The sequence below is a fragment of the Varroa destructor genome, unplaced genomic scaffold, assembly GCF_002443255.2.
Source record: "Varroa destructor unplaced genomic scaffold, Vdes_3.0 BEIS01000006.1, whole genome shotgun sequence".
NCBI lineage: Eukaryota > Metazoa > Arthropoda > Arachnida > Mesostigmata > Varroidae > Varroa > Varroa destructor.
Window position 1 is genome coordinate 4,730,487 of NW_019211459.1, and position 25,935 is coordinate 4,756,421.

A 25,935-nucleotide genomic window follows, 5' to 3' on the forward strand; every position below is an offset into this window, starting at 1 on the left:
AAATGTAGTCAATTGGTGAAAAGCTGGAACCATGATTATAGACGAGGTTTTTTTGTTTTTATTATGATTATTAGTATTATAACGAAACGATTATTATTTGCTGTATGCATTGTTGACATGTAGAACGTTTCCGTTTCCACTATGTGATTTAGTGCATATATAGAAAATGATTTATACTGTTACACGGAACACAAGGATAAATGACAGCTAAATAGAATGAGATCCGCGGTAACCTGAAAATGTCTTTCTTTCCTTTTGAAGTTGCGTTGAAAAATCTCATATAGGCTCGGGCTAGTGTTAACTGAATTTCTACTTGTTGCGCTTACCCTTAGGATGTTCTCTCTCGTGCATGACGATCTGTAGGGCATACAATGCTTGAATGGATGCCTCATCGTCATTAAATAGATCTTCAATGGGTTTCGGCATATTTTTACCTGCTGCATCTACGTGTAATTTCTGTTCGATCAATTTGAGGTCCATTACAAACTCTTTCCCAGACGTGCTACTATTTTCCTTTAGTAGGAGCCCAATATTTAGCAATACAGTTGCGAAGGCCTGTACAGCCAGTTTTCGCTGCTCTTTTCCTGCCTGGTGCACCACGTCTTTCAAAGCGTGCTCTAAATCCCCCGCACTCTTTGACGTGTCTAACGCTGATCGGAAACGCTGACAGAGCTCTTGTAATGTTAGACCCAAGCCAGGGCTAATTGATGCCACTTGTCCAAGAGCAGCTTCTATTGCCTTAATCTCTATTTCGGGAAGGCCGTTTACGAGTTCGGACAAGTTAATCCCTGACTCCTTCCATTTCTTAGAAACGCCGTCTGGAATTTTTAATTGAAATTTAATTTAAACTTCAATATTTTACGTAGGAGATCCATTCCAAAAACTTTTGTAGAACAAAATTGCTCTTTCCTTAATTGACATAGTTTACTACGTCAGTCTAATAGACACCAAATACATGTTAAGAACGTGACCTGGAAATACATTTTTACACTGCAAACTTACGAGGTTAGTGAGTGGTTAGCATTTTCAGTAGTATAGGAGAACTGTGTAAATACTAACCGCTACTGATTTCGTTGATTCGCTTGAACAGTGACACGAGCATCTTCGAGGTGTTCAAAGGAACGAGGGCTGCTTTAACTGCACGTAGCAGAGCGCTGAAGTTCATACCATCCGCAACAAAAAGTGGGGCCATGATTTCCGCCATACACTCGTAGTATTTCGGAATATCAATGACCATATCCTCCGCCATTGAGAGCTGTTCTTTGAGAGCATTCTCAATATGTTTCTGGCTAACGATGTGAGCATCGTGTAACTCCCGTATTGCTTCACCAGCACGAACTCTTTGCAGTGTCTTTGCCTCGATAGACATCTCGATAAAGTACTCGATGAAGCGGTGCACATTGTTCGCATGGGCGCGTTCACAAAAGTCCTTGAGCATATCCTCGCGATTGCCATTGGTAGCATATTCCAGGAGAATGGTCTCCGCGTAGCGGCGCACATTATCATCATTGGACTCGGTGCCCTGCAGCGAATGAGTTCCTTCGCCGACGGCGCCTGGCTGCCCACCACTCAGGCCACCCCCTTGACTGGCGTTACGGCTTGCGGGCGCGGAACCGCGTGCACCACCTGGACGCCCGTTGCCGCTGCTGCCGGCAGTCGCATTGGCCAGGCCTATTTTACGCACGCCTTGCAAGGCAGCTTCGCGCTCGCGCTGTCGTGACGGTGAACTCTCCTGGGAGCGCGCTGGGTGCTGAAATTGGTGTAAATATTGTATTTAATTAAAAATTAAGATTATTGCCTGCCATTGCGACCACAAAACAAATGATAATACTGATCTACCGGGCAGAAATACAATTGACCATGCGCAGTTAAGCTTGTTTTTTGAATACAAACATTGTTCTTATTGTCTTCTATGTGTATCTTATTGTCACACACGGAAGTGTTCACTAGCATTTTCTCAAGTTTAGTGCAAAAATGCGTCTCCTTACGTCAGAGCCATCGCGGTTGAGCAAATCAAACTTATTCGTTGAGGTCACGAGAGGCGTGTCATCTGCGCGATTGCCCCTGAGGCTGGAGTTCCGACTTCCGCCTCCGCTTGCTCCACTAACCCATTGCGAGCCCGATGGGCGACTCATCGTCGGTTGTAAAGACATTGATAGCGTCATTCCTTTGAATGCTACCTGCAATTGTTAGACCACGCTTATAAATACTTACCCGGATACGTTACGTATATAAAACAACAATAGTTCCCAAAAATATGCCTGTTTTATAAACAGTGCAAGTTTTGACTTTAACCACGATGAAAATAACTTACGGATTCCATCATTTGCTTTGTGTGCTTGAAGTCGGTGCCTCTAGGCGAACTGGCGTTCTGCGACTGGCTGCCGAAGGAACGACGGTTGCGGTCACTCTGTATCGATGAGTAGCGACTGCCGCCACCTCCGGCAGACGGACCACCTGCATTAATGGTTGCAAGAAGCTTCTCGTTTTCGGCATCCTTCTGAATTTGTTCCAAAGTTTTTGGAGCCTGCTCATTTCGGCGAGGTACCCAGCCGCGTTCTTTGAGTTCTCGAACATCTTCCAGCATGAATATCACACGCTGTGGTAGACTTCTTTGATTATTCTTCTGGGCATCACGATTATCGCTAATTATCTTCTTAAGATTTAGCATTAAATTCTGAAACACTGAATTGAAAACTTTTGGTCAATTAGGTTCAATAATTCCATCATAAAGCAGTGCACTTGCATGTCGAAAAATGTCGAAAAACAACAGGACACCGAAGCTAAGGAACTTCCATCCAACGCTTGAATGAATTCTTATTTGTAATATAAATAATTCGAAAAGCTAAATCACTACGTAGAAGAATAGTCCAAATGCCGGCGTTAGACATCACTACTAAGTGAGCTACCATTGTTGTTATGCTTGAAGTTGGTCTTTCATTTCCACTTACGTGTGTGCTTTTCTTTAAGTTCAGGCGTATCCTGGGGTCCGTTTCGTAACGTACTTTCGTCCGCTAGCTTTTTGCCCACTGTCGTAAAGAGTTTGCAGGCGCATACTATTGAGTCTTCATCAGTAGGGTACTTCATGAGTTTTCGGAAACAGTCACTCATAATATTGAAATTAAGAATGTTCAGATTATAGAGTTCGCCAATGAAACGCATTAATCCGAGCGTTCGCCGCTTCGCCTTGGCGTCAGCTTCAGTGTACTTCTCCTGAATTTCCTTGCGCTCTTGCTCATTTTTTGCGGCGTCGAGTTCACTCTGTCGCTTCTCTTGTTCCTTCTTCTCTCGTTCTTTACTAGCGGGAGAGTCGTCAGTATCTTTCTCGAATTCCTGCTGGCACTTTTGCAATAGCATCTTGCGGAAAGTAACGGTATGATTCATTGCCGGTCCCGGGTCGCGTTGAACTTTCGGTACCGTGAATGTTGTTAGCAGGGTATGGCATAGCCTGGCGTACGTTGAGGCAAAATGCGTCTCATTGAGAGCCTTTTCTAACACGAGTCCGGCGACGTTGGACAGACGTTCCTCCGAGTTAATTTCTAGTTTTTTTACTTGGTCAAGCAGTGTGTCAAAGCGCTGCGGGGTAAGCTTGTTTAAAATACCTCGGAATTTCTTGTAAAGCAGATCATCGGATTCGCCACTCGCGATACCGACTTCCTTAAACGGCTTCCAAGCCTTCTCAGCAGTGTGCAGTTTCACGTCCTGGTTTATCGATGAACTCAACGTGATAATCCTCTTCGGTCGCTCTCCCGCACGAGTCTGTGCACCCTTTGTGTTGCGATTCATGGAACTCCCGGGAGCACCACCTCGACCTAGATAAAAATTCATAAGACCGAAAACAAGCGTAGTTCACATGAATGCAGTCTATTAAAAAAAAACCTATACCACGCTATCAGTAAAATCGCTTATACAAGTAGACGAGGAATCATCATTGCGCATTGTAAACTTACCGTTTCTTAGACCGTACTGGTCGACAACACCGGTAGGACCCCCGCGCGGTTTGTCCGATAGCGTATGGCAGATTGCGTTACTCCTGAAAATCTCAAGCTTGGGCATGTCCTTCGGAGGCTGCATCGACATTGGTTGGCGTTGTAGTTTTAACAAAAATTCGCGGTCATACCTCTTCTTGCCGTTGTTGTCCGGTACGGGACTGTACTCATCATTGTGGTTATCGACTTCGGCGAGTTCCGCGTCAGACTCATCCGAAACCACTTCTCCCAATTCGAGTTCATCCTCCTGCCGGGAATTGGCGTCGTCGGTGTCATTTTTGACCACCTCTTCCTTACTGCTAGCTGAACCGGAGTCGTTACTGGTTGTCGAGTCTTCTGATGGATTCTTGTGACTGGTAGCTGCGACTGCGGCAGGTGTCACCTTTTCACTCCGTTTCAGTTCCGCGGCTCCTTTGCAATCTAAGCTGACATTCGTCTGTTCTTCGCCAACAACTTCAGACGACGGCATCGACTGTTCTATTTCTGACAACTGTTGAGAGTTCTGCAGCTCTTTTGCTTCTTGACTCTTGCGGAGGTTTTCCTCATTCTTTACTTCAACCTTGCGTCGTTCCTCATCTTCCTCCCTTTGAAGAGAAGACCGCGAACCTTGCTCTCGGTCGCCGGTCGCGGCGCTTTCTGACACTTCCGAGGACTCGTTAACGGCCTCCTCGTTCGACTCCATTTCCGCTGGATCGGTGGGAGAAACTGAAGCTACATGAGTAGAAAACAGAACGAACAGTAGTTTGTTAGATTTCGTTTATAGCAGGTACCCAGCCTTCGGTTTGCCTACATGAAAATATTGATCACAAAAGACCAAAAACTAGGAATTTTAGGACAAGGACATCTAAGATGTAAGATATTTATGTTACACTATAATTAGAATTAAAAACAGCATGCGTAGAAGGAAATACTAGCATAACAAGTTTGAAAAAACGTAGCATCAGTTGTCACCTCCTATTAAGCTCTGAAAGCGGGCCTCGTGTTTTGTTTTAATTGATGTTCAATTAACAATAAACAAAGTCGTCACTCAATCAGTAAGACCTAGTTACTTTCTAGAGCGTACCACAATCGATTACAGAAGTCGAATCCAGTATTTACATACAAGTTACATACACAAACACACGTCAACACCGCCACCAAAATAGTTGGCGCACAAAAAAGCAACAAAAGAAAAATAGACGCGTAAAGCTAAAAGCCGGAAAGGTGGTAAGGCTCAGTGAGTTTCAACAATTTTCTACGATCACAGAGCACGTTGACGCTACCAATATCCGAACACTGATACATCCCGCACATTTCAATGGTCACCGCCTCTCACAGAGCAGAGAAGGGTGTATAGAAGATATCGTCATAATTAATTATACGTCAAAAAGTAGGGGCTCACAGAAGCAGTTACTATCGAAGAAACATTTGAGAGCTAAGACAATTAACGATCGCAAGAAAGAATAAACTATCGGTCCATGCAGTCGGCACAATCGAAGGAAGGGCCATGAACCCGAACTAACCCGAAGACCACCTGCTTTTACTGCATACCTCGTACAGCAGCTGCTACTTTTGACGATTTTGCTCCTTTGGGTAAATTTAAGCGGATGACAACACCTAGTCCCAAATTTCGCCTACCAATGTCGTCGCTGTCGTTACATTCAGTATCGCTATTATAGTTCGCGTAATCCGCCCTCCCATAGGCGTTACTCGAGTCGTTTTCCTTACTGCTATTATTATTATTATTATTAATGTTACTATTATAGTTAAGTCGCCACTTCTGTGCCCCTTTTCATTGTTGGTGTTATTGCCAATCTTAATATTACCATTGACGCTTATGTTGTTGCGGTTTCGTTGATTGCGCGCTTGCTCTCTATTCAGGGTCCCGGCGCTTCCACTGGGTGAACAGGGGGTATCGTTGCAGCTGCTGCACCTGCTGCTGTCGATTTTATCGTTGCAGGTGCAGAAATTGTACTCAATGACAACTTCATTATGATGAGCATTGTTGGTAACATTTTTTTCACAAGGAGTGCCTTGTCGACCCACATCCTTCTCCTTGGGATTGTAAATACTTATTTCGAAATCAGTTTTTGGATAACTATGACGACCATTCGGAACGGTGCTAATTTCGTTGCTGCCATTATTGGCACCGCTGTGGTTACCATTCGTATATTGACTGTTAAACCCATGTACAGGAGGGATGGGCGAAGACAAGTTCCTCTCAGCGTGGCGTTTCTGTTCGTTGGCCAACGAAGTCATTTTTAAGTTGGGCTTTCCTTTGACTTTGCCGGGTCTCACTGCAATAGGATCATTACTTTCTCGTTCAAACATCAATCGGTTAAAGCTAGTGGCTAAGAATTTTCTCCGAAACCCATGCACACTATACTTCTATAAACTTCGGAGCAATAATACTATTGCAGCGCGTTTGAGAACTATTCTCTGATCAGACAGGTTGTCGCTGATAATGCCTGCCCTTGTAAAAGAATCCAAACCGTCAACCGATTGCCGCTTTCAATAAAGCTGCTGAATTGTGCCTACAATACAAAACCGCGCCAAATGTAATTGAAAACACTTGAAAATGAGATACCAATTATCGCCCATGTGAAATAGCTATCAAGAACTGAGCAAATGACAATGCTACAGCTTGTAGAACGGTATTTCCGCGTCTATAGCCTGAAATCATTGCATGCACCGCAGTACGATTCTGGTTCACGACGACGCATTGGACGCACTACTAAAGGCCCGGTAGACACAATGTTGCAGGGAGAAATTTCCCGTCCGTATCATCTAATTGGAAAGCCGACCTACACGCTTAGTGTAAGCGTGGCAAAAAATAATTTCACAAAATTTAAAACCTAGAATCCAGAACAAAGTCCATCTTGCGCCTCTTACCATCTTGGTGTTGTGTCACTGCGCTGACTGCCTTGTCTTGTATATTATTTTTATGGGGAGAACTGCGGAGCAATCCTTTACCCACACCATTGTTGAGTATACCAGAAAGCACTTGGTTATCGCAACAGTTAGCGGTCACATCATCAGATATCATATTGAAACAGCCATTTACAGCCAGCAGTGGTGGCGGTGGCGGCACTAGAAAGTGGCCGTTGTCTTTCAGCTTTCCGGAATAATGCTGCTGATCCAATCCTCCATTAAGAGGTAAAGCCGAAGTAGCAGACACCCCCGGCACACTCCGACCATCGCTCTTTCGACTCCGTCGGAGGGCGGCCTTTTTTTTGAGTCGCTTCCTTCGAGCATCCATCTTAAACTATTGCATCGACTCACTGAATTATCGAAGTCCACTGGCTTCTGCAGTCAGTCTAAAAAAAAGTAGCTAGCCTTGCATTTCCGCAATCAATCCAATCGCACAAAGTCGAAATTAGGAAACGACAGCACGTGCCAACGCTGGTACGTTCACCATTCATTTGTCAATACTGGTTGATTTCACTAGATGATACATATACATATATCATGTATATATATATATATATATATATATATATATATATATATATACCAACAGATTCTGAAATTCGCTATCTCTGAGTAGTCAGTACAGCAACCACTAGTATTGTCGCTGAAAGAATTGCAATCGCATTGGCGTCGGCTCCGCTTGCCACCTACGTTTTTTTTTAACACGCACAAAAACACGCGCACCACCCTATGCATCACTACCGCAACGACCTGTAATTCGCAACTATAGTAATTCGCAATTTTCCGCACTGGACGGAAGCTGTACTGCTTAGTTCACGAACATCGCGACTAAGCGAACCTCGCGTTGTATGGCGTTATTTTTTAAGCTTTCAAGCTTCCCTCAAGGAAGCCTCCGTCTAACAGCAAAGCTTAGTGTTCACACATTGAGTTATCAATGACTATTATAGTGTGAACAAGGGTCACCCGCTGCAGCTTACGAACGGCACGATCAACCCTTAGTCCTGCTGTCGATGCAGAAACATAGTCAGATAGGATTACTGCGGGCCGCTGCAGTACGGCGTAGCCGACATCGGCACGGCGCAGCCGATTGTCCGCCGACATCCACGTCGACCTCACATGTTGACCAGGCGAAAACGTACAGTCGTATTAGGGTTCACATGTCCAACAATGGCCTAATCCGAGTCCACCAGGCTGTACTAGATGCCAATCGTTTCGTTCTCAATGACCAGGATACTTGCTTGGCGACTTCCGCGAGACTCGTACCGACTGCATTGCAGAAGTAGTCACTGAAGATCGCCATGCGTATAGTAGTATGTACGAAGTCCACTTTTGGGGTAACTGATGCAATTTTTCATCAGGAATTGACTAGACAGTGAGAAGTGCAGTATTTTGCTTTTCATCCTTCTTTCGCCGACGCTGTTTCTTCTCGGCTGTTCTTTTTTTGCTTTTCTTCATTTCACCGCAACCGTTTCAAGTAATAGTAACAAGCACACATAAATAACACAACAAAACGCCGCTCTGGAAGGAGGGTTAGGAGAAACTAAGCTGCACGGTAATCTGGCTGTTATTCGACCGAAGGCATTCACGCTTCGGCTCATGCTGCACGCCTGCCTCTCCACAGCCGCCGTCTAAGTATACCTGTGTAGCGTGTACACGGCACCAGAACTCCCGGCTTATGGCTATCGGTTGGGGAGAGAGCCTACCGGCTATAGCCACCGCTACACAACTTACGGCCTGCCTGCCTGCCTGCCTACCGACCAAACCATGTGCCTGCAACAGCATACGCAATCGCTCGTACCCTGCCATAGAATGCATCTGAATGCCTCGCTGCTATTACTATTGCTGCCAATGCTGTTAACTGCTACTAGAAATGCCAGCCTATCCGGAAAGAAACCAGCGGAAAGATCTTTCTACCCAGCGCTCACGTTAGCTGTAGACAGACACTCGAGACAGCCGATTTTTGGCTCAGGGGCCTTGTTTGTGCTTCTGCCTTCCATGCCGTGGTATCAGCAAGCGCCACAAACCAGAAGCAGCCACACGATACTAGACAAACGCGCATATGACCGCGATACGAGGTTGATGCGCACTCTTGTTGAGGAAGAGATAAAAGCATGAATGAAACCGAACCCGCAAGATGTTTGCTTAGACTCTATACTAAAAATCCTTTATCTTAGCCTGGCCAGCCCTTTGTGTTCAAATTCAAAAACCAGTTAGCTTGTTGTTGCTACCGTCCCCAAAACAGTAAAAAAAGGTTATGAAGCAGCCGCAAGCTGAGTGAATGGCTATGGTTAGCCAATTCCTCAAAATGAAAGGGCACCGTTAGCTGGCACCGTGGGAGGACTCTGCAACGGTGAGCACCAACTCTCTATAACGAATCTGAGAAAATTCTTACGATAACTAATGACTATTTATTAGTACCGTCGCGACAAGGTCAAGCAATCAGTAGGAAATACGTTAAATTAGCTATTCCATTAGTGGTATTCCAACGACAAAGGATAAATATGGAAAGTGAAACGCCAAGCGCCAAACTTGTTCAAAAAGTTTCGCCGAAAATCTAAACCATTGACTTTAATTATCATGCGAGGAGTAAATGACCATGACGTCTCTATTGTTCAGTTTTAGTTCTGCTTAACTAAGGCTGAACAATGCCTGATTTGTGAAACACAACGTTCGTGGTTATGTCCGTCGGTTACGACACGACGGCTAGGACTAACTCCGGGTAAACCCAAAATAGAACGGCGGCATCGCAAGCATGCATCCAGAATGTCGATCAGCCAGTCAGTAGCTACCGCTCAAATGGTCCTAAATTAACCCTGCCATGTTAGACCAAAAAAACATAGTAGGTGTACCTTGCTACCGGGTAACAGTAACACCAATCACCGACTGAAAAAAATAAAATTCTCGAAAAATTGCGGCGGCAATGACCTTTGACAAAGCGCAGAAAAGTCAGGCGAGCTAGCTTGTCTGTGAAGGATCCACTATCTAAATCGACATACCTTCACACAGATGCTTCAGTTCCCTGCCTTTTCATCAATGTTAGCTGATCCATAGCTATCAGGCATATTCAGAATAATTTCATCAACTGATATCCTTCACCCGACATCCATTAAATACTAGTCGCTAACATCATCGCGCACTTTTTGAAACAACAAATACAAATTTAAGAGAAATCATTCACGCCAGTCGTATAGACTGCATTTGCATTACTCCACAATGATTTGCGTTTCACCATTTATGTTAAGAATAAGTTGCATTTTCAATTTAGATGCCCTTCTAAGTCAAGACAACGCCATGGATAGAAGGGCCTTACAAATTAAGGACAGGCATTGTTCGCTTACCTTCACCGGATGGGGTGGAAGATACGGATGACGACGACGCCTGCGTAGCATCACCCGTCTCCCTCTTTGCTGAATGGTCAGGAGTGACCTGCGTCGGTTGTGTAACGACCTGCCCTGGGGTGGGGGAACCCAGCGGCTGTGTTGAAGCGGTATCCTATATGATTGGAATAAAATCACAGCAAAAAAAGGAGAAGAGATTAGCAGTGAGAGGGAGAACTCAAAACAATCACGTAAGCTGAAATTGTGTTTTCTTGCTAAACAACGTAATAGAAAATATGAATGGAAACACTAACGCAAATACTAATTGCAGCTACTAGCTAAGTAGTAATCCTCTCTTACGACAAGACCCTACCCAGCGAGAGCTGATTCATTTTTATGAAAAAGCCTATTTTCAAATGACACCACCGCCATTGGAATCATAACGATAGCTACATTTAATAGAATACTGAATTAGATTATACCAGAATGGAGCGAATCCAAGTTTCGTCTAGGCGAGCTTCAACGGACGTTGAAGACGCTTCGTTATTCTTGGTGACGCTGCGAAGAAACGTCAGTTCTGGTAACAAAAAAAGTACTACTATCGAATGCTACAGATAATCTGTGAGCTGTGGGACATGGTTGCCACCGCTATTTGGTGATCACAATGATAACTACGAAAACAAATGTGAAAGAAGCAACACATGCTGCTAACGTAACGTGCCATGCATATTATTTCGCACTCTTCGTTTATCACGACCTGCATATGCATGAAATAAAATCAGCTGACGCACTTTGGTCCATAGCTTTTGTTTAGTAGTGCATTCATTACAGTGTAGTAGTGCCACAAGCGACTGCTGCTGCCTATGACATAATTGTCTCGTTCGTGGTGTGGTTATAGCAACAATCGTTGTGTCAGACAAACGCACTCACCGTTGCTGCGGGAGTAGGGGCAGAAATCGACGGGGTAGGAGGCCTGCCACCATTGGTACTTGACACAACTCCACCCAAGAGGGGAGCAGGCGGACTTGTCGCGGCCGCGGCCGCTGCCGCGTATCCACCTAACACTGCCGGCGACGTCGGCTGCTGTTGCTGAGGCTGGACCGAGGGCGTCTGCTGCTGAGGTTGCGTTTGTGGTTGCTGTTGGTGTGTTTGAACAACTGCTGGCGGGGGTCCCGAAGATAACGGCTGTTGTTGCTTCGGTTGTAGAGGCACAACTGCGCTTGGTAGTAGTGTCTGTGGTAAACCTTGAGGGACCGCTGGTCGCTGCTGCTGCGCTAGTGGCACCGGCATGACATGACCGGGTCCGGTGGGAACCGGCGCTGATGCTTGCTGCTGTTGTACCGCTGCGGTGATTGACGGCGGCGATGTCGCAGGCGGATGTTGTGAGCCCACCAGGGGCGAGGTTTGTTGTGGCGTGGACTGGGTAGGCGGCTGTTGCTGCTGCTGCGTAGGCGGAACCATCGGGTTAACTGCGACTAAATTCTGTGGGGGAATCTGTGGCGGGATGCCACTAGGGTTCATCAATACCGCAGGAGGGCCTGCAGGTGGCCCAACAGGAGGGACCGTCGCGGGGCCGATAGCGGACTGTGGCGGGCCTGAATTTGATTTCTTGTTTCGATAGTCTAGGTGGACCTCTTCATTTGTTTCGGGGTTCTTGATCTGAAGAATTTTTCGCTCTCGCTGTTGCAAACCTCGCTGTTGCGGCTGTTGCTGTTGTTGCTGCTGTTGTTGATACGCCGCTGCTGCCGTCTGAGCAGTCATCATCGCACCCCCTTGCTGAGCAGCTAGCATTGGTGGCGCCTGAGGTACGCTACTGTAATAATGCGTGTGTTGTCGGGATGTCAACAGCGACACCCGCAACAACAAGAACACATGGAATCGTTACTAAACGGAGTACTTTCAATAAGATGGACCGTTACAATAACCGCCGGATGGGAATTAATGCAAAAAGTAAACTTAGTTCCACCCTAGAGAACAATCGACATGACCATCGGATTTGAAGCTCCTAAAATTTACTCCATTTTTATTCAAAATTATTGCCGTAACTTTAACTATCATAAATAGAACTACTTATCGTAACCGTCATATATAAAAACTGGTCTACCTGCGCTACAGTGAATACGCTTTGAACACGGAAACTGGTCCTGAAAGATTCTGGTGGGGTTGCCATCATAAGCTGGTAGGATTAAACCCGAAAGTAATGTGTCAGTTATTACATTAATGTATTTAGGATAAGCTCAGGCGTCCGAATACTCACAAAAAGTAATTCTGTGCGTGGCCTGCTGATACTGCCGGATAAAAGGTGCGGTAGCCCGGAGCACCATGAACGATCACAGGCATGCGACCACCAGGAGCCTAAGAAAACAAAAAAATTACAAAATATAAGATCACGGTTACAAAACCGCGTAAGATACAAGTTTACGCGTGTCAATAACTTCTTTGGGGATCTAATTGCAGTTACACGCACGACTAAAGGTAACCAACTGTTATCTTACGCACTGAGGCAAATATTTCGTTAAAATCAAAAACTTGACAAACACAAATGTAGGCACCATAATGGGATCGAACAGCTTATATACATGTTAGATATATCTATCTAACATGTACTTACATGCGAAATAAAGAAACGTACCTGTGTAGTGTAGGGCTGTTGTGGTCTGGCGCCAGGTGGATTATAGGTGAACTGGCTATACGCTATAGCAGCGCGCTGATTCGGTTGGCCTTGTTGTGCCATGGTTATCTGCTGCACGCTAGGACCAACCATTTGGCCAACTGGGGGAAAACCGGCCATTGGTGCTCCCGTGGCTGCTCCACTTGGCGGGGGCCCAGTTGGTATGGCATGGGGGCCTTGTGCGCCGACAGGACTGCCCTTCATTTCTCCTTGGTGGGGCATTCCACGTGGATATTGCCCAAAATCTAAAAAAAGAAAACATGCGGTAAAATACACATGGTAACAAGCAAGCTATATATTTTTATGTGCCCTTTTTAGTTTTAGAATTTTGAAAGGTAATTAAAAAACGGCTTGCTAACTGCCGTAGAAAATATAATTTATTTAAAGAAATCTTATTTATGAGTCGTTTCTTTGCTTCCTTTAAGAAAGTGGGCGCCGAAGACGAGACACTTACTGTTCATTCCCGGCCTCATTCTGTAAGCCAAACAAAACGACAATCGCAGTATTGCTTGTTAGTAAAAGTCGAAGTAGCAAATTACCTTGGCAATGAATTTTCGCCAGCACAAAGTAAAACCTTAGCATCACACCCGCAGATATACCTAAATTTGAATCCTATGTAGATGAATTCACGGTACTACATATTGTTTAACGCAGTTATTAATAATTATATCAGGAAAAAGGCATTTACTATATACTGTGTCATATTTATTGCTAATCATCAAAGATTATCCTGAAACTGCTTAACAGGTTTCTCAGATGAAACCGCTTATTGTGACACTCATAGCGAAAGAATCTTCAAGTTGTTATCACAGCAAAAAAAGATCAATACCATCAATCAACAATGACGTGACTAGCTCATACTATTAGGTCAAAAATGGGGGTAAAATCAGTGTCATGTTTAGTAGGTTGACCAGAACATTTTTCATTGCGTTCAATCAATGAGCAGTAGCAAATAGAAAAGGAAGAACGCTCACTATCACCAGTATTGGTGACGCCATCTACCGGCGGGGCAGTGCAAGCGCAGCGCATCCATGAAAAATGTTGAATTCCGATCATGCCATACCACCATGAGGATCTACTAGAGCCCATTACAAAAAAATGACACCGCACAGCTGCTCTTTCAAAATGGACGAATTACGATCGAAACAATCCTTAACAGAGATTGTTCTTCCACTGTGACAGACGATGCTGTATCATTATTAAACGGCAACACTCACTGTTCTGTCAACGTTTTACTGACAACATGTCAACACTTGGCACAGCAGAATCTAATCTGTTTTTGGGAATCAATTTTTACGTCGTAGAAATTCATTAACCATACGCGCAAATCGATGCTTACCTTCTATCCATCTAAATGCTGCTTAAGAGCTGCATACACGACAAGAAAAGAAATACGAAATAAAAAATAGAACTACGGAGATTTTACGGCGTTCAGCCAAGCGTGATTACGTGCGCACAAAGCGCACGCGCTTAAAGTCGACGAGAACACTTCCTTTTTGCATTCATGTACGATATTTAGAAACTGAGAAATGGGTCCCGATTGGAAGTATACTTTTGATTTTTAATGTAGAGGAAGACGAAGCTAATATAGCCCGATGCACAATGCACTAAAGTGCACCTAGTGCTAACGGCTAAAGGGTTGCCCGCCTTCTTATGAATTGTTAATGAGAGAGGGACTGCAATACATAGCGTTAGAAACTCATTGTTTTATTTTCTATTTTATGTCCGCCTGCCTGCCTGCAAGGCTATCTCGAGCTGCTGACCTTTGGATGCATGTTTTTGCTTTCCTGAGCAGAGAGATACCTTGAATCTCATGCACCATGTGAACTCATGTTTCATGAGACCGAAGAAAATATGGCGACAACCAATATTGCAAATTATTTCTCCTTTCCACATTGTTTTTGGCTTCAAAATAAACACCAGCAGCAACTTGTCCTCCGATAACATAACGTTTGCGCATAGGGAGCCCTGCCCCCTCTTTACTATTAAACGCAGCTTAAGCACACGTGTTCACGTAATCCAGCTTGCGCAAATATACATTTGTGAATTCGATATATATATATCATCGAAGACTATGTCGGAAGGCCGTCTTGGTGTATATAACCAGCGGTGTAGCGTTTTTTTTGAAACATGAGATACGAGAGACGTTACTACCGTAAGTTTACGACAAACCAAATTGACGCTCTACTAGAAAAAAACATTTTTCTCTTCAGGAGGATAAGTGTTAGGGTAACTGGTTCCATTCTATGTGCAGGTCTTCCCCGGGGTGAATGTCTAACGACACACAGTATCCAAGGGTGGTTTTAAATCCGACAAACAAACAAATTTGTAATAATTTATGTACATACAACGAAGATTGGTTTTGATGAAGTATGAGTGATTCGGCAGCCGGCTAATAACATATTTTTACAAACCAAATCTTTCTCGCTGTCGGTACTATGATGATAGCCAGTACTCATTACGCTATGACAATGTTATGACTCGGCTTAGGAACAGTCTATAGAATTCAGGGCTTAAAACGGCGGAGAACCTGCACATAATTTGAGCTTTCTGCATTACTAGGTCTGAATCGTCTCATACCAAAGTGGGGCCAGCGGCAGGCTAGATGATCGATAGATGACAAACAAGACGATAGGCTTGACAGGCGTTCGCCCGAAAGACAGGCGAAATCAAACCATATTCTTTGAGTGACAAGGAATAACAAGAACATCACATTCGTATATTTATTTTCAATGTCCCCGCAAAAAGTAAAATTGCTTTTCAATGTCCCCGCAAAAAGTAAAATTGCTTTTCGTATCATTAGATTTTTTTTATAGTTATATATATATATATATATACATATATATATATATGGTATTCACTACTTTCGTTTAACCAGTACAGTGCCTCATACGTTTGCGATACTTTCCAAACCAATTGAACAGCTTCCAACTGGTGCACTACAGCTGATATTATTGCATGACTCGCGGCAATCGGAAGTTGTAGTTTATTTTCTGTGATTTATCGTTGATTGAGTTTTTTTCGCTGTTTACATGCGTTGCTTGTCCTATAGGGTGCAAGAAGCTTGCTAAGCAGGGAAGATTGTCCAAATGGTTTTTACACCGCGCGGGCGCCGCAGATTATTTCACGACCAAGCACTGAATGGATATTACATAGGATGTGTAACTATCGATTCCCGTCAGATCGTCACGTTAGTCACTGGGCCATTTTTTTATTAAATGCATGCGCGCCAGGCATAACATGTTATATTGGGTGGTTACAGGCCGAGGGGTCTAATTGTGGCTGTTTTGGGTTTGTCATGAGTCTCAAGTCTGTTTCGAGCATAATAGCATGTAGAATTTGCTGCCGATAGTGTGTAAATAGCTCCTTAGCTGGTACCAGGTTAAAGATAAAGAAATGTCTGTACTGTATAATGAATACTCACTCCTATAATGTAATTCTAATTACCAGGTGATAATGATTCAACCCACCAAAAGTAACGTTTCGCAATTAATACCGTAGATCCCTGAAACCTCCTCTGTAGGCAAACGGTCGAATCAGGGGCAAGTAGCAGTAACTTGTATTAACTTACATCAATAAATTGCCTGGCCAGAATGGTTACATTATATATAAAAATATGCTTGTAAAGAGGACTTTAGTAAGGGAGAGTAATACAAAATTAGAGTTCATCGCACAGAAACTTCCTACTGCAGGAGTATATCTAAATGTGGTTATGCAAAAATTTCGCACGCCATGTGCTATTACCTAGTTCCAGTTAAAGGTTAACGATGTAGTGTCATTATTTCGTTGTTGTTTTTATTTGCAGTTGCTACAATAGCGGGTCGGGTAAAGCGGTAGACTCACAACCACAAGGTCTACGGTTCGATTCCCAACTAAAACCCAATGGCTTTTTTAAATAATTAGAGTTCTTGATTTCTTTGACTGTTGGGTCAGTGTGCAATATTCAACTAACTATTCGCTCTATATATTAGTTTCCACTCCTTCTACTTGTAGGGATACGTCAATAATCCTTGGGCCGTACGCGGTTAGGTGCAAGGCTTAATAACGCGGGTTTGTTGTATGACATTCGGAGATTTATGAAGATTTGTCAAATTTCGTCGATTTGTATTGAATTACAAAAAAAAATAGAGAAGGATCTGCACTCACTGTGGAAGGCCGTTTCAGCATTTGGTTGAAGGCCATAGCTAGGCTTCTGCTTCTGGGTCCCTAGGATAAGCTTGAAAGCGATACAGATAAGTGCTATAATCTATCAAATGGGACGTGCTGCTTGCTCTAGATCCAACAAGAAAAATCTGATCTGAATGAATGTGGTGTAACATAGTTAAGCTGGCACAGTAGTCTCTCAAGCATCGCACCGAATTAAATTGCACCGAACTTTAAACTAAACGAGCTTTATCTAAACGTGGTTCGAAAAAGCGTTCGAATACGTAAGCCCCAACGTATAGTGATGATTCGTTAGGATTTTATCAATAGTCCAAATGAAAACTTCACAGCGATCCACAGGAAGAGAAACACCGCAGATAAAGGCACAAGCATAAGTAATGATCAAGATGATTTTTCAAGTTGCCTGCCATAACTAACGGGGTACCGGACATAAACTCGAATAGTAAGCGTTGCACACAGAAGGAAGACATGTCAGGTGACAAAGATGGGGATCATGGGCTCCGCGAGCAGTTTGTAAAGGACGAGTGCAAGTTTCGATTTCTATCGTAAAGTCTGCCTGGCTAAACAAGCCTTAGCCGTTTACATTTCAAATAATAAAAACGTCCTACCAGTAGAAACCCATTCACATCAGTTAGCAGAAGACTGGCAGCTTTTGTCACACGTATCGTACAGGTAACAATCAATACGATTTGGCTCAATATCTCTACTCCAGAATGACTGGTTCAATACTTGCTTTGAGCAAGATATGCAAAAGTTAATGGACAACTACTTTTCGGCCCCTTCGATATAAACATCATGCGACCTCCAATGCGCACAACGGAAGATTAAGCGCTACCGAGATATGCTTTTTACAATATGGCATTGACTATCAGTCAGGCTTCGTCTGACGTCTTCTGTCAACCGTCAAGAATACCTTGTTAACTTATATATGCCATAAAATGTTTCACGTGTTCTAGGCAGTACACTAGACTTATTTTACTATATGTAGTATCATACAGATATTTGTTCAAATGTGACGTTTAACCAGAAAAGTAGGCTTTTTCACAGAATTTGCCGGAAATTCCGCACGCGATCACAGACCCAAAACGATCATAACCGAGCTTCTGAGCCCGGGGTTGACAAAAGGCACGAATAAACGATGTCATTTAATTTCGCTTTGCCCCGTCCTCTACTGTATGTCACTGTGTAGCCAAAATGCACAGCGGCCTTTTGTACAAAAAAAAAACCCAAACACAGATCCAAGCTCGACTGTAGGCTTTTTTCGCAGAAGTGGCGCACAGACAAACATGGATAAGCCTCAAGCAACCTGAACAAACGTATCCCAGCAACTGTCTATGGATGGATCCACGACCGGATCAGACAAAAAAAAAGTTACTGCAGCAAACATGGTAAAAGAAAAAAGTTACATTCTGTTAAGGGGCATGGGATCTCGTACGGACGGTTGAAATGACGAACAAGTTATCGCAATTCCCATCTGTGCAGATTGTTACTACCATCACTTCTGTATTATTTCGATTATTATTATTACTACTATTATACAGTAGCTTTGTATCCTGTAACAGATATCTATTCTTTACGTGTTAATGTCTAATGTATCGCTGTGACACCGATACATTCCTTCGCAGAGAAGAGGGTCTGTTGCCGCGCCTGCTACCGTCGCCGCTCTCGCTGTTACTGTAAAACGTGCTTAGTCGCCTCTTTCCCTGCGCGACGCTGCTTTGTCTTGTTTTGTTGCTACTGTTGTACATCTTAGCAGCAGCGGTGGCGAGCTGATCAGCGACGGTAGCAGACGGAGAGCGCAAAAGGTTCGCGTAGCACAGCCTCTCAGCAAGTAAGGAAGGATGGTAGAGTGGTAGTAAGGTGAGTAGTCGTAGTAGAAGTAAAAATTATCGCTCAGTAAAACGAGCAGCGAACAGTCAGCGACGACGGTGGATAGCAGCCATTCGACAGATACAGATGGACAGACACGAGGCAAAGGAATGCCCGGCAACGGCCTCCGCCTCCGCCGCCGCCGATGACGACGCCGACGACGAAGACCACGCCGACGACGAGCTGCTGTCGATGCGGCTGCCACTACTTCTTCGATCATCGCTACTACCGCCGCCATTGCTGTCAAAGACTGGCACCATCGCAGCCATTGTCATCATCGCGGTGGTATCGCAGACTGCCGGGGCAGCCGCATCTACAGCGGTAGTGAAATAGCAATTCAACTGGCGCTATCCTCAACACTACAACTGCTATTATTCGCATTATCACCTCTGGTCGGTTAATGGCTGTTGCCAACAGCGCGTCGGCGGCACCGGCAGAATCAACAACCACTATCAGCTGCGATAGTAGCGGTAGTAACTTTATGGCGATAGCGACAATCATCATCGCAATCAGCAGCCGCCGTCACTTCCTTCTCTTTTTCCCTGTTGATGCAGTTTGCTATTTCTGGAGCCGCTGCTTCCGCTGATGTCGCCGACATGTCCGTAGATGAAGTCCATGTTGGCTATGACACCACATGCACTTCATCCGCAGCATAACTGCAATTGGCGTATGTCGAATAGTAAGCAACGAAAGCTATTACTAGTCCTAATAGTAGACGTGAAAATATGTACTAGGTCAACAATAACATTCTGTCATGTGTATTTGATAACAACAGCTAGCCAACAGAGATAGTAGTTATCTAAGCCTAGCGCGTCACAATCAGCTCTTGCAATTCTGGTGCTAATAGCAGCGCCGGTATGACCTAATAATAATAATGATCATGCTGAATAGAAAAGGTAATGCCTAGGAAACTACAATGACGGCAGCGGTATAAAAAGCTACATCAGCAAATCGTCGCCGAGCGGTAATGCACGACGGCAGGAGAAAATAACACCAGGCGCGGCGGCGGCGGCGGCGGCGGCGGCTGCAGCAGCAGCAGCAGCAATGATCGTAGCAGAAGAAGCGAAGAGCAGACGTCGTCGACGGCCAACTACGGCTACGGCTACGGCTACGGCAACGACTGCAATCGACAGGTAAAAGCAGCAGCAGCAGCAGCAGACAGCAGTGCCGCCGCTGGGGGCTCCGTTTGTACCGTCGACGTCGCGTGGATGCGAATGGATGACAGGAGAGCCAAAGACCGACCGAGCCAAACAAGCGATTGGAAGACAGCGGTAACAGCAGCGACGGCGCCAGCGGGACCGATAGCCACTAACATCAGTTGAATGAATGTTCAATACTACTGACGGACTGAATGGCCCACTACTACTTGCAGCGGCAAACGATTACGCTACCGCCATCGCCACAACCCCCAGTACGGCACCATTCAGATGAGCACCACACTCGTCCAGCTCGGGACTCAGTCGTTGAACGACGTTCTCGTCAACGGTAGTAGCATCAAGAATAACGATGAAGAGAGCGACGACTGCTGCATACACAATGTATATCGACGTCCAGCCAGCCGACCGTTGGCATACGCACGTTTCCGATACAGAACGAAAAATTATATTTTTAGACATTTTACAGTATCCATTCTACGACGTCCTCGTTAATGAATTTTTCTTCAGTCATATTTTCTCATGTTTTTATACGTTTGAGTTTTTTTTTTTAACTCGAATAATGGGAAAGGACACATTATTCGAAACGATGGTTCTCGCTATTTTGGAGTTTGCTTTTTATTACAGCGAACCCCTGCAGAAGAACGTGAGATAAGCTTCCAACTAAAAGTAAATCGTAAAGCGATACTCTAAATACGCTCTTAGACAATAATTTCCTAATGAAAATATGTTTACTCATCAAGAGCGATCGAGAAATATAACTTATTTAGCCAGACAAGTTGACTCTGCAGCTCTTATCGGAGAAATCCCTAAAGCATCCATAAACTATAACAGGGGGCATGCAAACCTGTATAAACGGACGTGCTACAGTGTTCGGTTACGATCAGACGGACCGACACAGAAAAAACGGACTAAACGGAAATGATAGCCTATTAACGACTGGTTGTTTTTCTTATCATACATCTATTACATTTACTGAAACTAATCTAACCTAACCAATTGTTTAAATCAAATGAAGTATTGGGACCACCATTATCTCTAACAAGATGTGATCCTATTTTACGACACGTAATGAGTTTTCGAATTTCTCTTCTTTTCAAAAAGAAATGCGGTCCGTGTCTACGTGAATAGACGTTATTGTAATAACTAATAACGAAACAACTTTGCCAATTCATGCATAGAGTATTGTCTTGCATGAATCGCACATATAACACCGACAGCGGTGGTGGAAACGGCGACAAAAACAACAGGCACGCAGAATTGTCCTCGATTGCTTCGTGCTCCTTCGTTAGACATAACAGTTAGTTCCAGATATGGCGACCTCATGCCCACACACATACTAGCACACACGGATTACCGCCTTCGCTGTTTGCACCCGCTTGCGTAAAAAGCCCCCTGACACTAGCGAAACATCATCAGGTTAGTGGCGGATCAAATCCATAGCGTGTTGTCGAATCCAGGCTAGCCATGCGGCGCAAGGAACAACAATAATAACGTGAATACGAGTGATACAAATAATACCCCCTAGCAGCGAAAATCGTGCCACCCTTAATTAACTGTTAGTATGCCACATATGATCACCGCCACTGTCGCTCGTACTAGTGGTGGTAGTTAATAAACGGACTAAGAGTCTCCGCAATCGGTTGGTTATGTTACACACTGTTGCGATTAAGATTAACGCTGAAAAACATTTTCCACAAACACTGCCCTCAGTAATTACTGTCACGCTCTGAACCGTAAGTGTATTTACTCGCATTCACTTTCTCTGCAGCATGCCATTGCTTATATAGCACCAGCAGCAGCAGTAGCAGTAGCCTCTGAACCGATCGCGAGATCAGGTCTATTTCATAAGCACGTAGACAAGTTGGAATAACGTCTCGCTCTTTCTCTTTTCCCCCTACCTAATACTACTGCAGCAGGTCGTCTACTGCTGCTGCTGCTGCGGCCGTTGCCGCCTGTCCTACGGATACGATGCTGTTACTTGCTGGCTGCCGTCACGACGACGGCTCACAGCGAGAGGCGATCACGGCGCGATATACTAACAACGGGATGATATGTCCATGTCCTGTCGTGTTACTGGTTTGTGGAAGTCCCGTCAACAATCGCACCGGCAGTTGGTGCAGTGGCTGCGGCCGCAACAGATCGAAAAACATCTTGTCGAGTTGACCGTTGCCGTTAATACTGTTGTAGATACATACGTACACGCCCGCTGCCTGTATTTCAGTAGTATATATATGTATATATATATGTATATGTGTATATGTGTTACAAGTTAAACTTTTTTACAATTGCTTATCGCAATTCACCTGCGATAGTAGCCATATGTAGGAATAGGCGCAAAATATAGAAAAGTGAAGCAACATCCGTAGTGATTGCAGTAGCGGTAATGGTAAGAGCATCAACAGCACGAAATTATGTGCGACACGATATATAGTATTCTTAGCTCTTGTTGATTTTCCCTATAAATCGAAGCACTGTGCTAATTCCGGTAAATGTAGTATAGGGCACGCACGCACCGCATGTGTCTGAGTGCCCCAGAGGCGGAGAGCTGGCAGTCCAGCAGCCAGCCTTTCGTTACCCCCTGCTGCCTGTCTGTCGTCGTACTATTCCTGCACGATGATCGCGATGTCTTCATATCGCTGGCTGGCGTACCCTTATGGGCTAATAAAAAATCAATCTACCATTGTAGGATTAAGTGTTCTCGAGAGCGGAGGCAGTTGGCTAACTATAACACACGACTGAAACGACAGCGACGGCTGCTGCTGGTCGGTGGCTAATGGCTGGTGGCTGGACAGAAGGAACTGACTGCATGTATGTCTATGTACATTAAGATAATGTAGTTAGACGGAATACTCACGTCTGGGGTGTTGGCTGTCCGGCGGGGTTTCCGCGATGTTGGTGTGGGCCAGGATGCGGCTGAGAGCCGGGATGTGGCCCGTGCTGCTGCATAGGATTGTACTTGGGCTGCTGTCTCGGTGGGCCGCTATTGGTGCCCGGAACAGGCCCGGTGGGTTGCTGCACCAGGGGGAGACCTGGCATGACAGCCCCTCGGGGCGCGGGCTCGCCCAATCCACCAATTAAATGAGCATATCACTCTCGCACTCACTAGCTAAACTTAAACACGATTTCACCACGAAACACTGATGATTTCTAGGGATTTAATTCTCAGCCCTTTGCCTTAGAGAACAAGCAGGCGCACACAAGATGGCGCTTGTTAGAAGGAATGCTCCTGCTTGCTGGCCGATAGCATCGGATAAACGTATTGCCGACCGCTTGCAGACAGCCACTACCGCCGCCGCCGCTACCGCTGCTGCTGCTGCTGCTGCCAGCAACTACAACGAAAGCGGCTGTTTGCTTCCCTGTCTGTTGTCCGTCTCTCTTCCAGCCAGCCAATCCGCCGTAATAGTGCCTGCTGCCTGCCCGAGAAACAGCGACAGCAGCGGCAACACTAACCATCATTCGATGGCAGGTAGGAGCGCGCCAAAGTTCAACTGAAGCCGACGGGCGACATCGCTCGTACCCACCGCATGAATGGGAATGGCGCGAGCAATGTCGACGGCGGCGGCGCCAGCAGCGGCGGCGGCAGAAAGAAAAACACTTGCAGGCCGGAAGGAATATTGGAGTAGAATTTTGTAGGCGGATAAAAATAACTTATTAAAAAGAAGGCTTAACAAAAAATTGTTATACTTTTTTGTTGCACATAGTCGGTACTGTCGAGGACGAAAGAGGCAGGCCACTAACAGAGAATCGTAGACAACATTCTGTGTCGGCAATTTAATTTTGTCATTCGGTGGACGCAAATGGAAATTTTGAACGGTTCTGCTGTATATTGCTTAATACAAACACACTAAAAATAAGCTCAATAGCTCTCTGATAAAGGATGGTTCACCAATTGTCACCAACTTGGACTATGATTTGCTCAGTTAGAAAAGTAGCAAGACACAAGTAGTGACTTCTGTCAACAGCGAAAGATTATAATTAAAATACGCACATAAAGCGCACGTAAAGCTGTCCCCAATTCATTTTCAACGAAGAGGATCACCGAGCAACGTTCACAAACTTCACTCTAAGTTTACGAATATTTTTTTCTTCTATACGAAGAACAAGCCTATTTTTCCCTCTTTCAATTATTTTGTTAAAATCCGTTAAATAGTATGGATTCGGTCGAGGCCTAATATTTTTCGATCATGTTTGCACGAATACGCAAGTTAACCTCTATTCTGGTTTTTGCGTTAGAGTTTGCGCTCAAAGCTGGCCATAAAAGGAAACTCCATTTTTCACTGACTAATTGGAAATTTATGTTTTGAATTGTAGATGGGATATCGAGCAAGCATCCTAATGCCTTCATTCGTCCGTAGTAAAGTAACACTCTTCAGCTCAGCAACCAAACTTTATGAGCATGAAATATCTAACGGTACTTGACACTTACCCAATTAGACTGACGGCTTTCAAGACGTTTCAAGATGAAGAAAAATCTGGCGCTCCCTCTATTGCCGGAAATAGGAAACAAAACTATCTCAGGAGAAGAACGTGCTGAACAGTTTTTGTTGCAGAGGCGGTCCCTAAAAGTGGCATACGAAGTGGAGAAATGTTACTTCAACTTCCACTGCAACGCTTCGAGTGACTACTAGAAAGAAGACCTATCTTTTCTACTACTAGCTGAGTAAAATTTGGAAGAATAACGTTTTAAACGTCTCTACCAGCACATCTACCGAGCATTATTGTGAGGTCATGCAGTTTATATGGGGAAAAAGCATTGCAACCCAGAATTTTCGTTCCACCTGGACATACTCTACTCCTACTACGAACGTTTGGATCTTTGCAAGACTTATCATTTTTTTGGAAGCTAAAGACGACTCACGGGAATAATAATGGAATATAATGATCCTTAATGATTTAATTTCAGGATCAATGTTCGACAAAAATCATTTGTGAATTTCTCTTATGATATCTGCTCTTATTTGAGCCACATTGTGATGAGTTACTTTAATACTATGAAGGGTGTTACACGCTCATCTTATTCTTAGTAATAATAAACTAAACAGACTTTAACCCTTTACCTGATTACTGATTATACAAAGGCTTTAAGAGTGGGGTACGTGAAGTTTGACGTTCGCTAGAACTTTGCTTATTCCGTTAACTACTTCATAACTAAAATTTACAAACTTACCGAGTATATCAAGAAAAGCAAGCTTAATTAATCGAAATAAACAGTATTTTGCTTGCAAGCTGCGCGGAGACACCGGTTTCAAAAGCGAGTCAGGTATCTGCTTACGTAAAAGAAAACGAAGTTATTTCAGGTAGTCTTAAAGATACCCTCGTGACCAGCTCTTTGAGCGAATGGCGGGGTCGGCGCGGACGATGTTGATTTTTGTCCAGTTGATATATGTTTCGACCAGATACGTGCCGACGCACTGAAATATCGTCTGCTTTTATTCACACGATAATGCGTCAATACAAGCAAGATTTTCATCTTACTTAATTATTTAGGTTTTATTTATCACATCCATTTTACATTGAAAGCAGCATTGTTACTTATTTGCTGAAGTTAGTTTTGATGTGTATCACTTTGACGTGATGGTTTTGCTATAGAGACATCCACCCAAGAACGACTAGATTATACACAAATTGTCGACTTAAGAACGCCAAAGGGAAAGGTTACCGAAAACGACTACCCACATATACTACGAAATTTCTGACTAAAAATTTTCCTCGAACGTTTTATTAATGCCGGCCCCGGTCGCCGTTAAGTGAACGAGGCTACGTGTCCCCAAAATGAACAAATGTCAAATCCGTATTTGGCGGGTGGTCTGCTTGGCAGCCCGCCGACGAAGGTATTTACGAGTGGGTGGCCTTTAACC

At 44.4% G+C, this 25,935-nt stretch overlaps 1 protein-coding gene and 1 long non-coding RNA gene across 4 annotated transcripts in view; one reads left to right on the top strand and one right to left on the bottom strand.

The window, feature by feature from the left end:
• The window catches only part of LOC111252325 (eukaryotic translation initiation factor 4 gamma 3-like), a 30,893-nt gene extending 7,559 nt beyond the window's left edge, over nucleotides 1-23,334 (bottom strand). Inside the window, exons 1-13 of one of the 3 annotated variants that reach the window (XM_022809992.2) lie at nucleotides 22,932-23,334; nucleotides 13,342-13,361; nucleotides 12,849-13,132; nucleotides 12,474-12,571; nucleotides 11,147-12,026; nucleotides 10,238-10,391; nucleotides 5,795-6,265; nucleotides 3,951-4,700; nucleotides 2,952-3,812; nucleotides 2,315-2,685; nucleotides 1,989-2,180; nucleotides 1,060-1,750; nucleotides 327-818 (exon numbers count right to left, since the gene is read on the bottom strand). In XM_022809992.2, the coding sequence (XP_022665727.1) occupies nucleotides 327-818; nucleotides 1,060-1,750; nucleotides 1,989-2,180; nucleotides 2,315-2,685; nucleotides 2,952-3,812; nucleotides 3,951-4,700; nucleotides 5,795-6,265; nucleotides 10,238-10,391; nucleotides 11,147-12,026; nucleotides 12,474-12,571; nucleotides 12,849-13,132; nucleotides 13,342-13,361; nucleotides 22,932-23,113 (5,446 nt within the window). In that variant the 5' untranslated portion in view covers nucleotides 23,114-23,334. Of the gene's footprint in view, nucleotides 1-326; nucleotides 819-1,059; nucleotides 1,751-1,988; nucleotides 2,181-2,314; nucleotides 2,686-2,951; nucleotides 3,813-3,950; nucleotides 4,701-5,794; nucleotides 6,266-10,237; nucleotides 10,392-11,146; nucleotides 12,030-12,473; nucleotides 12,572-12,848; nucleotides 13,133-13,341; nucleotides 13,362-22,931 lie in introns of all 3 variants that reach the window. The other 2 variants (XM_022809991.2, XM_022809994.2) reach the window with 2 other exon arrangements.
• On the top strand, nucleotides 8,910-25,131 carry LOC147754768 (uncharacterized). The gene is made up of 3 exons (XR_015330052.1): nucleotides 8,910-9,249; nucleotides 10,165-10,467; nucleotides 24,389-25,131. It is a non-coding gene; the product is annotated as an uncharacterized LOC147754768 (long non-coding RNA).
• Nucleotides 25,132-25,935: the final 804 nt, after the last annotated feature.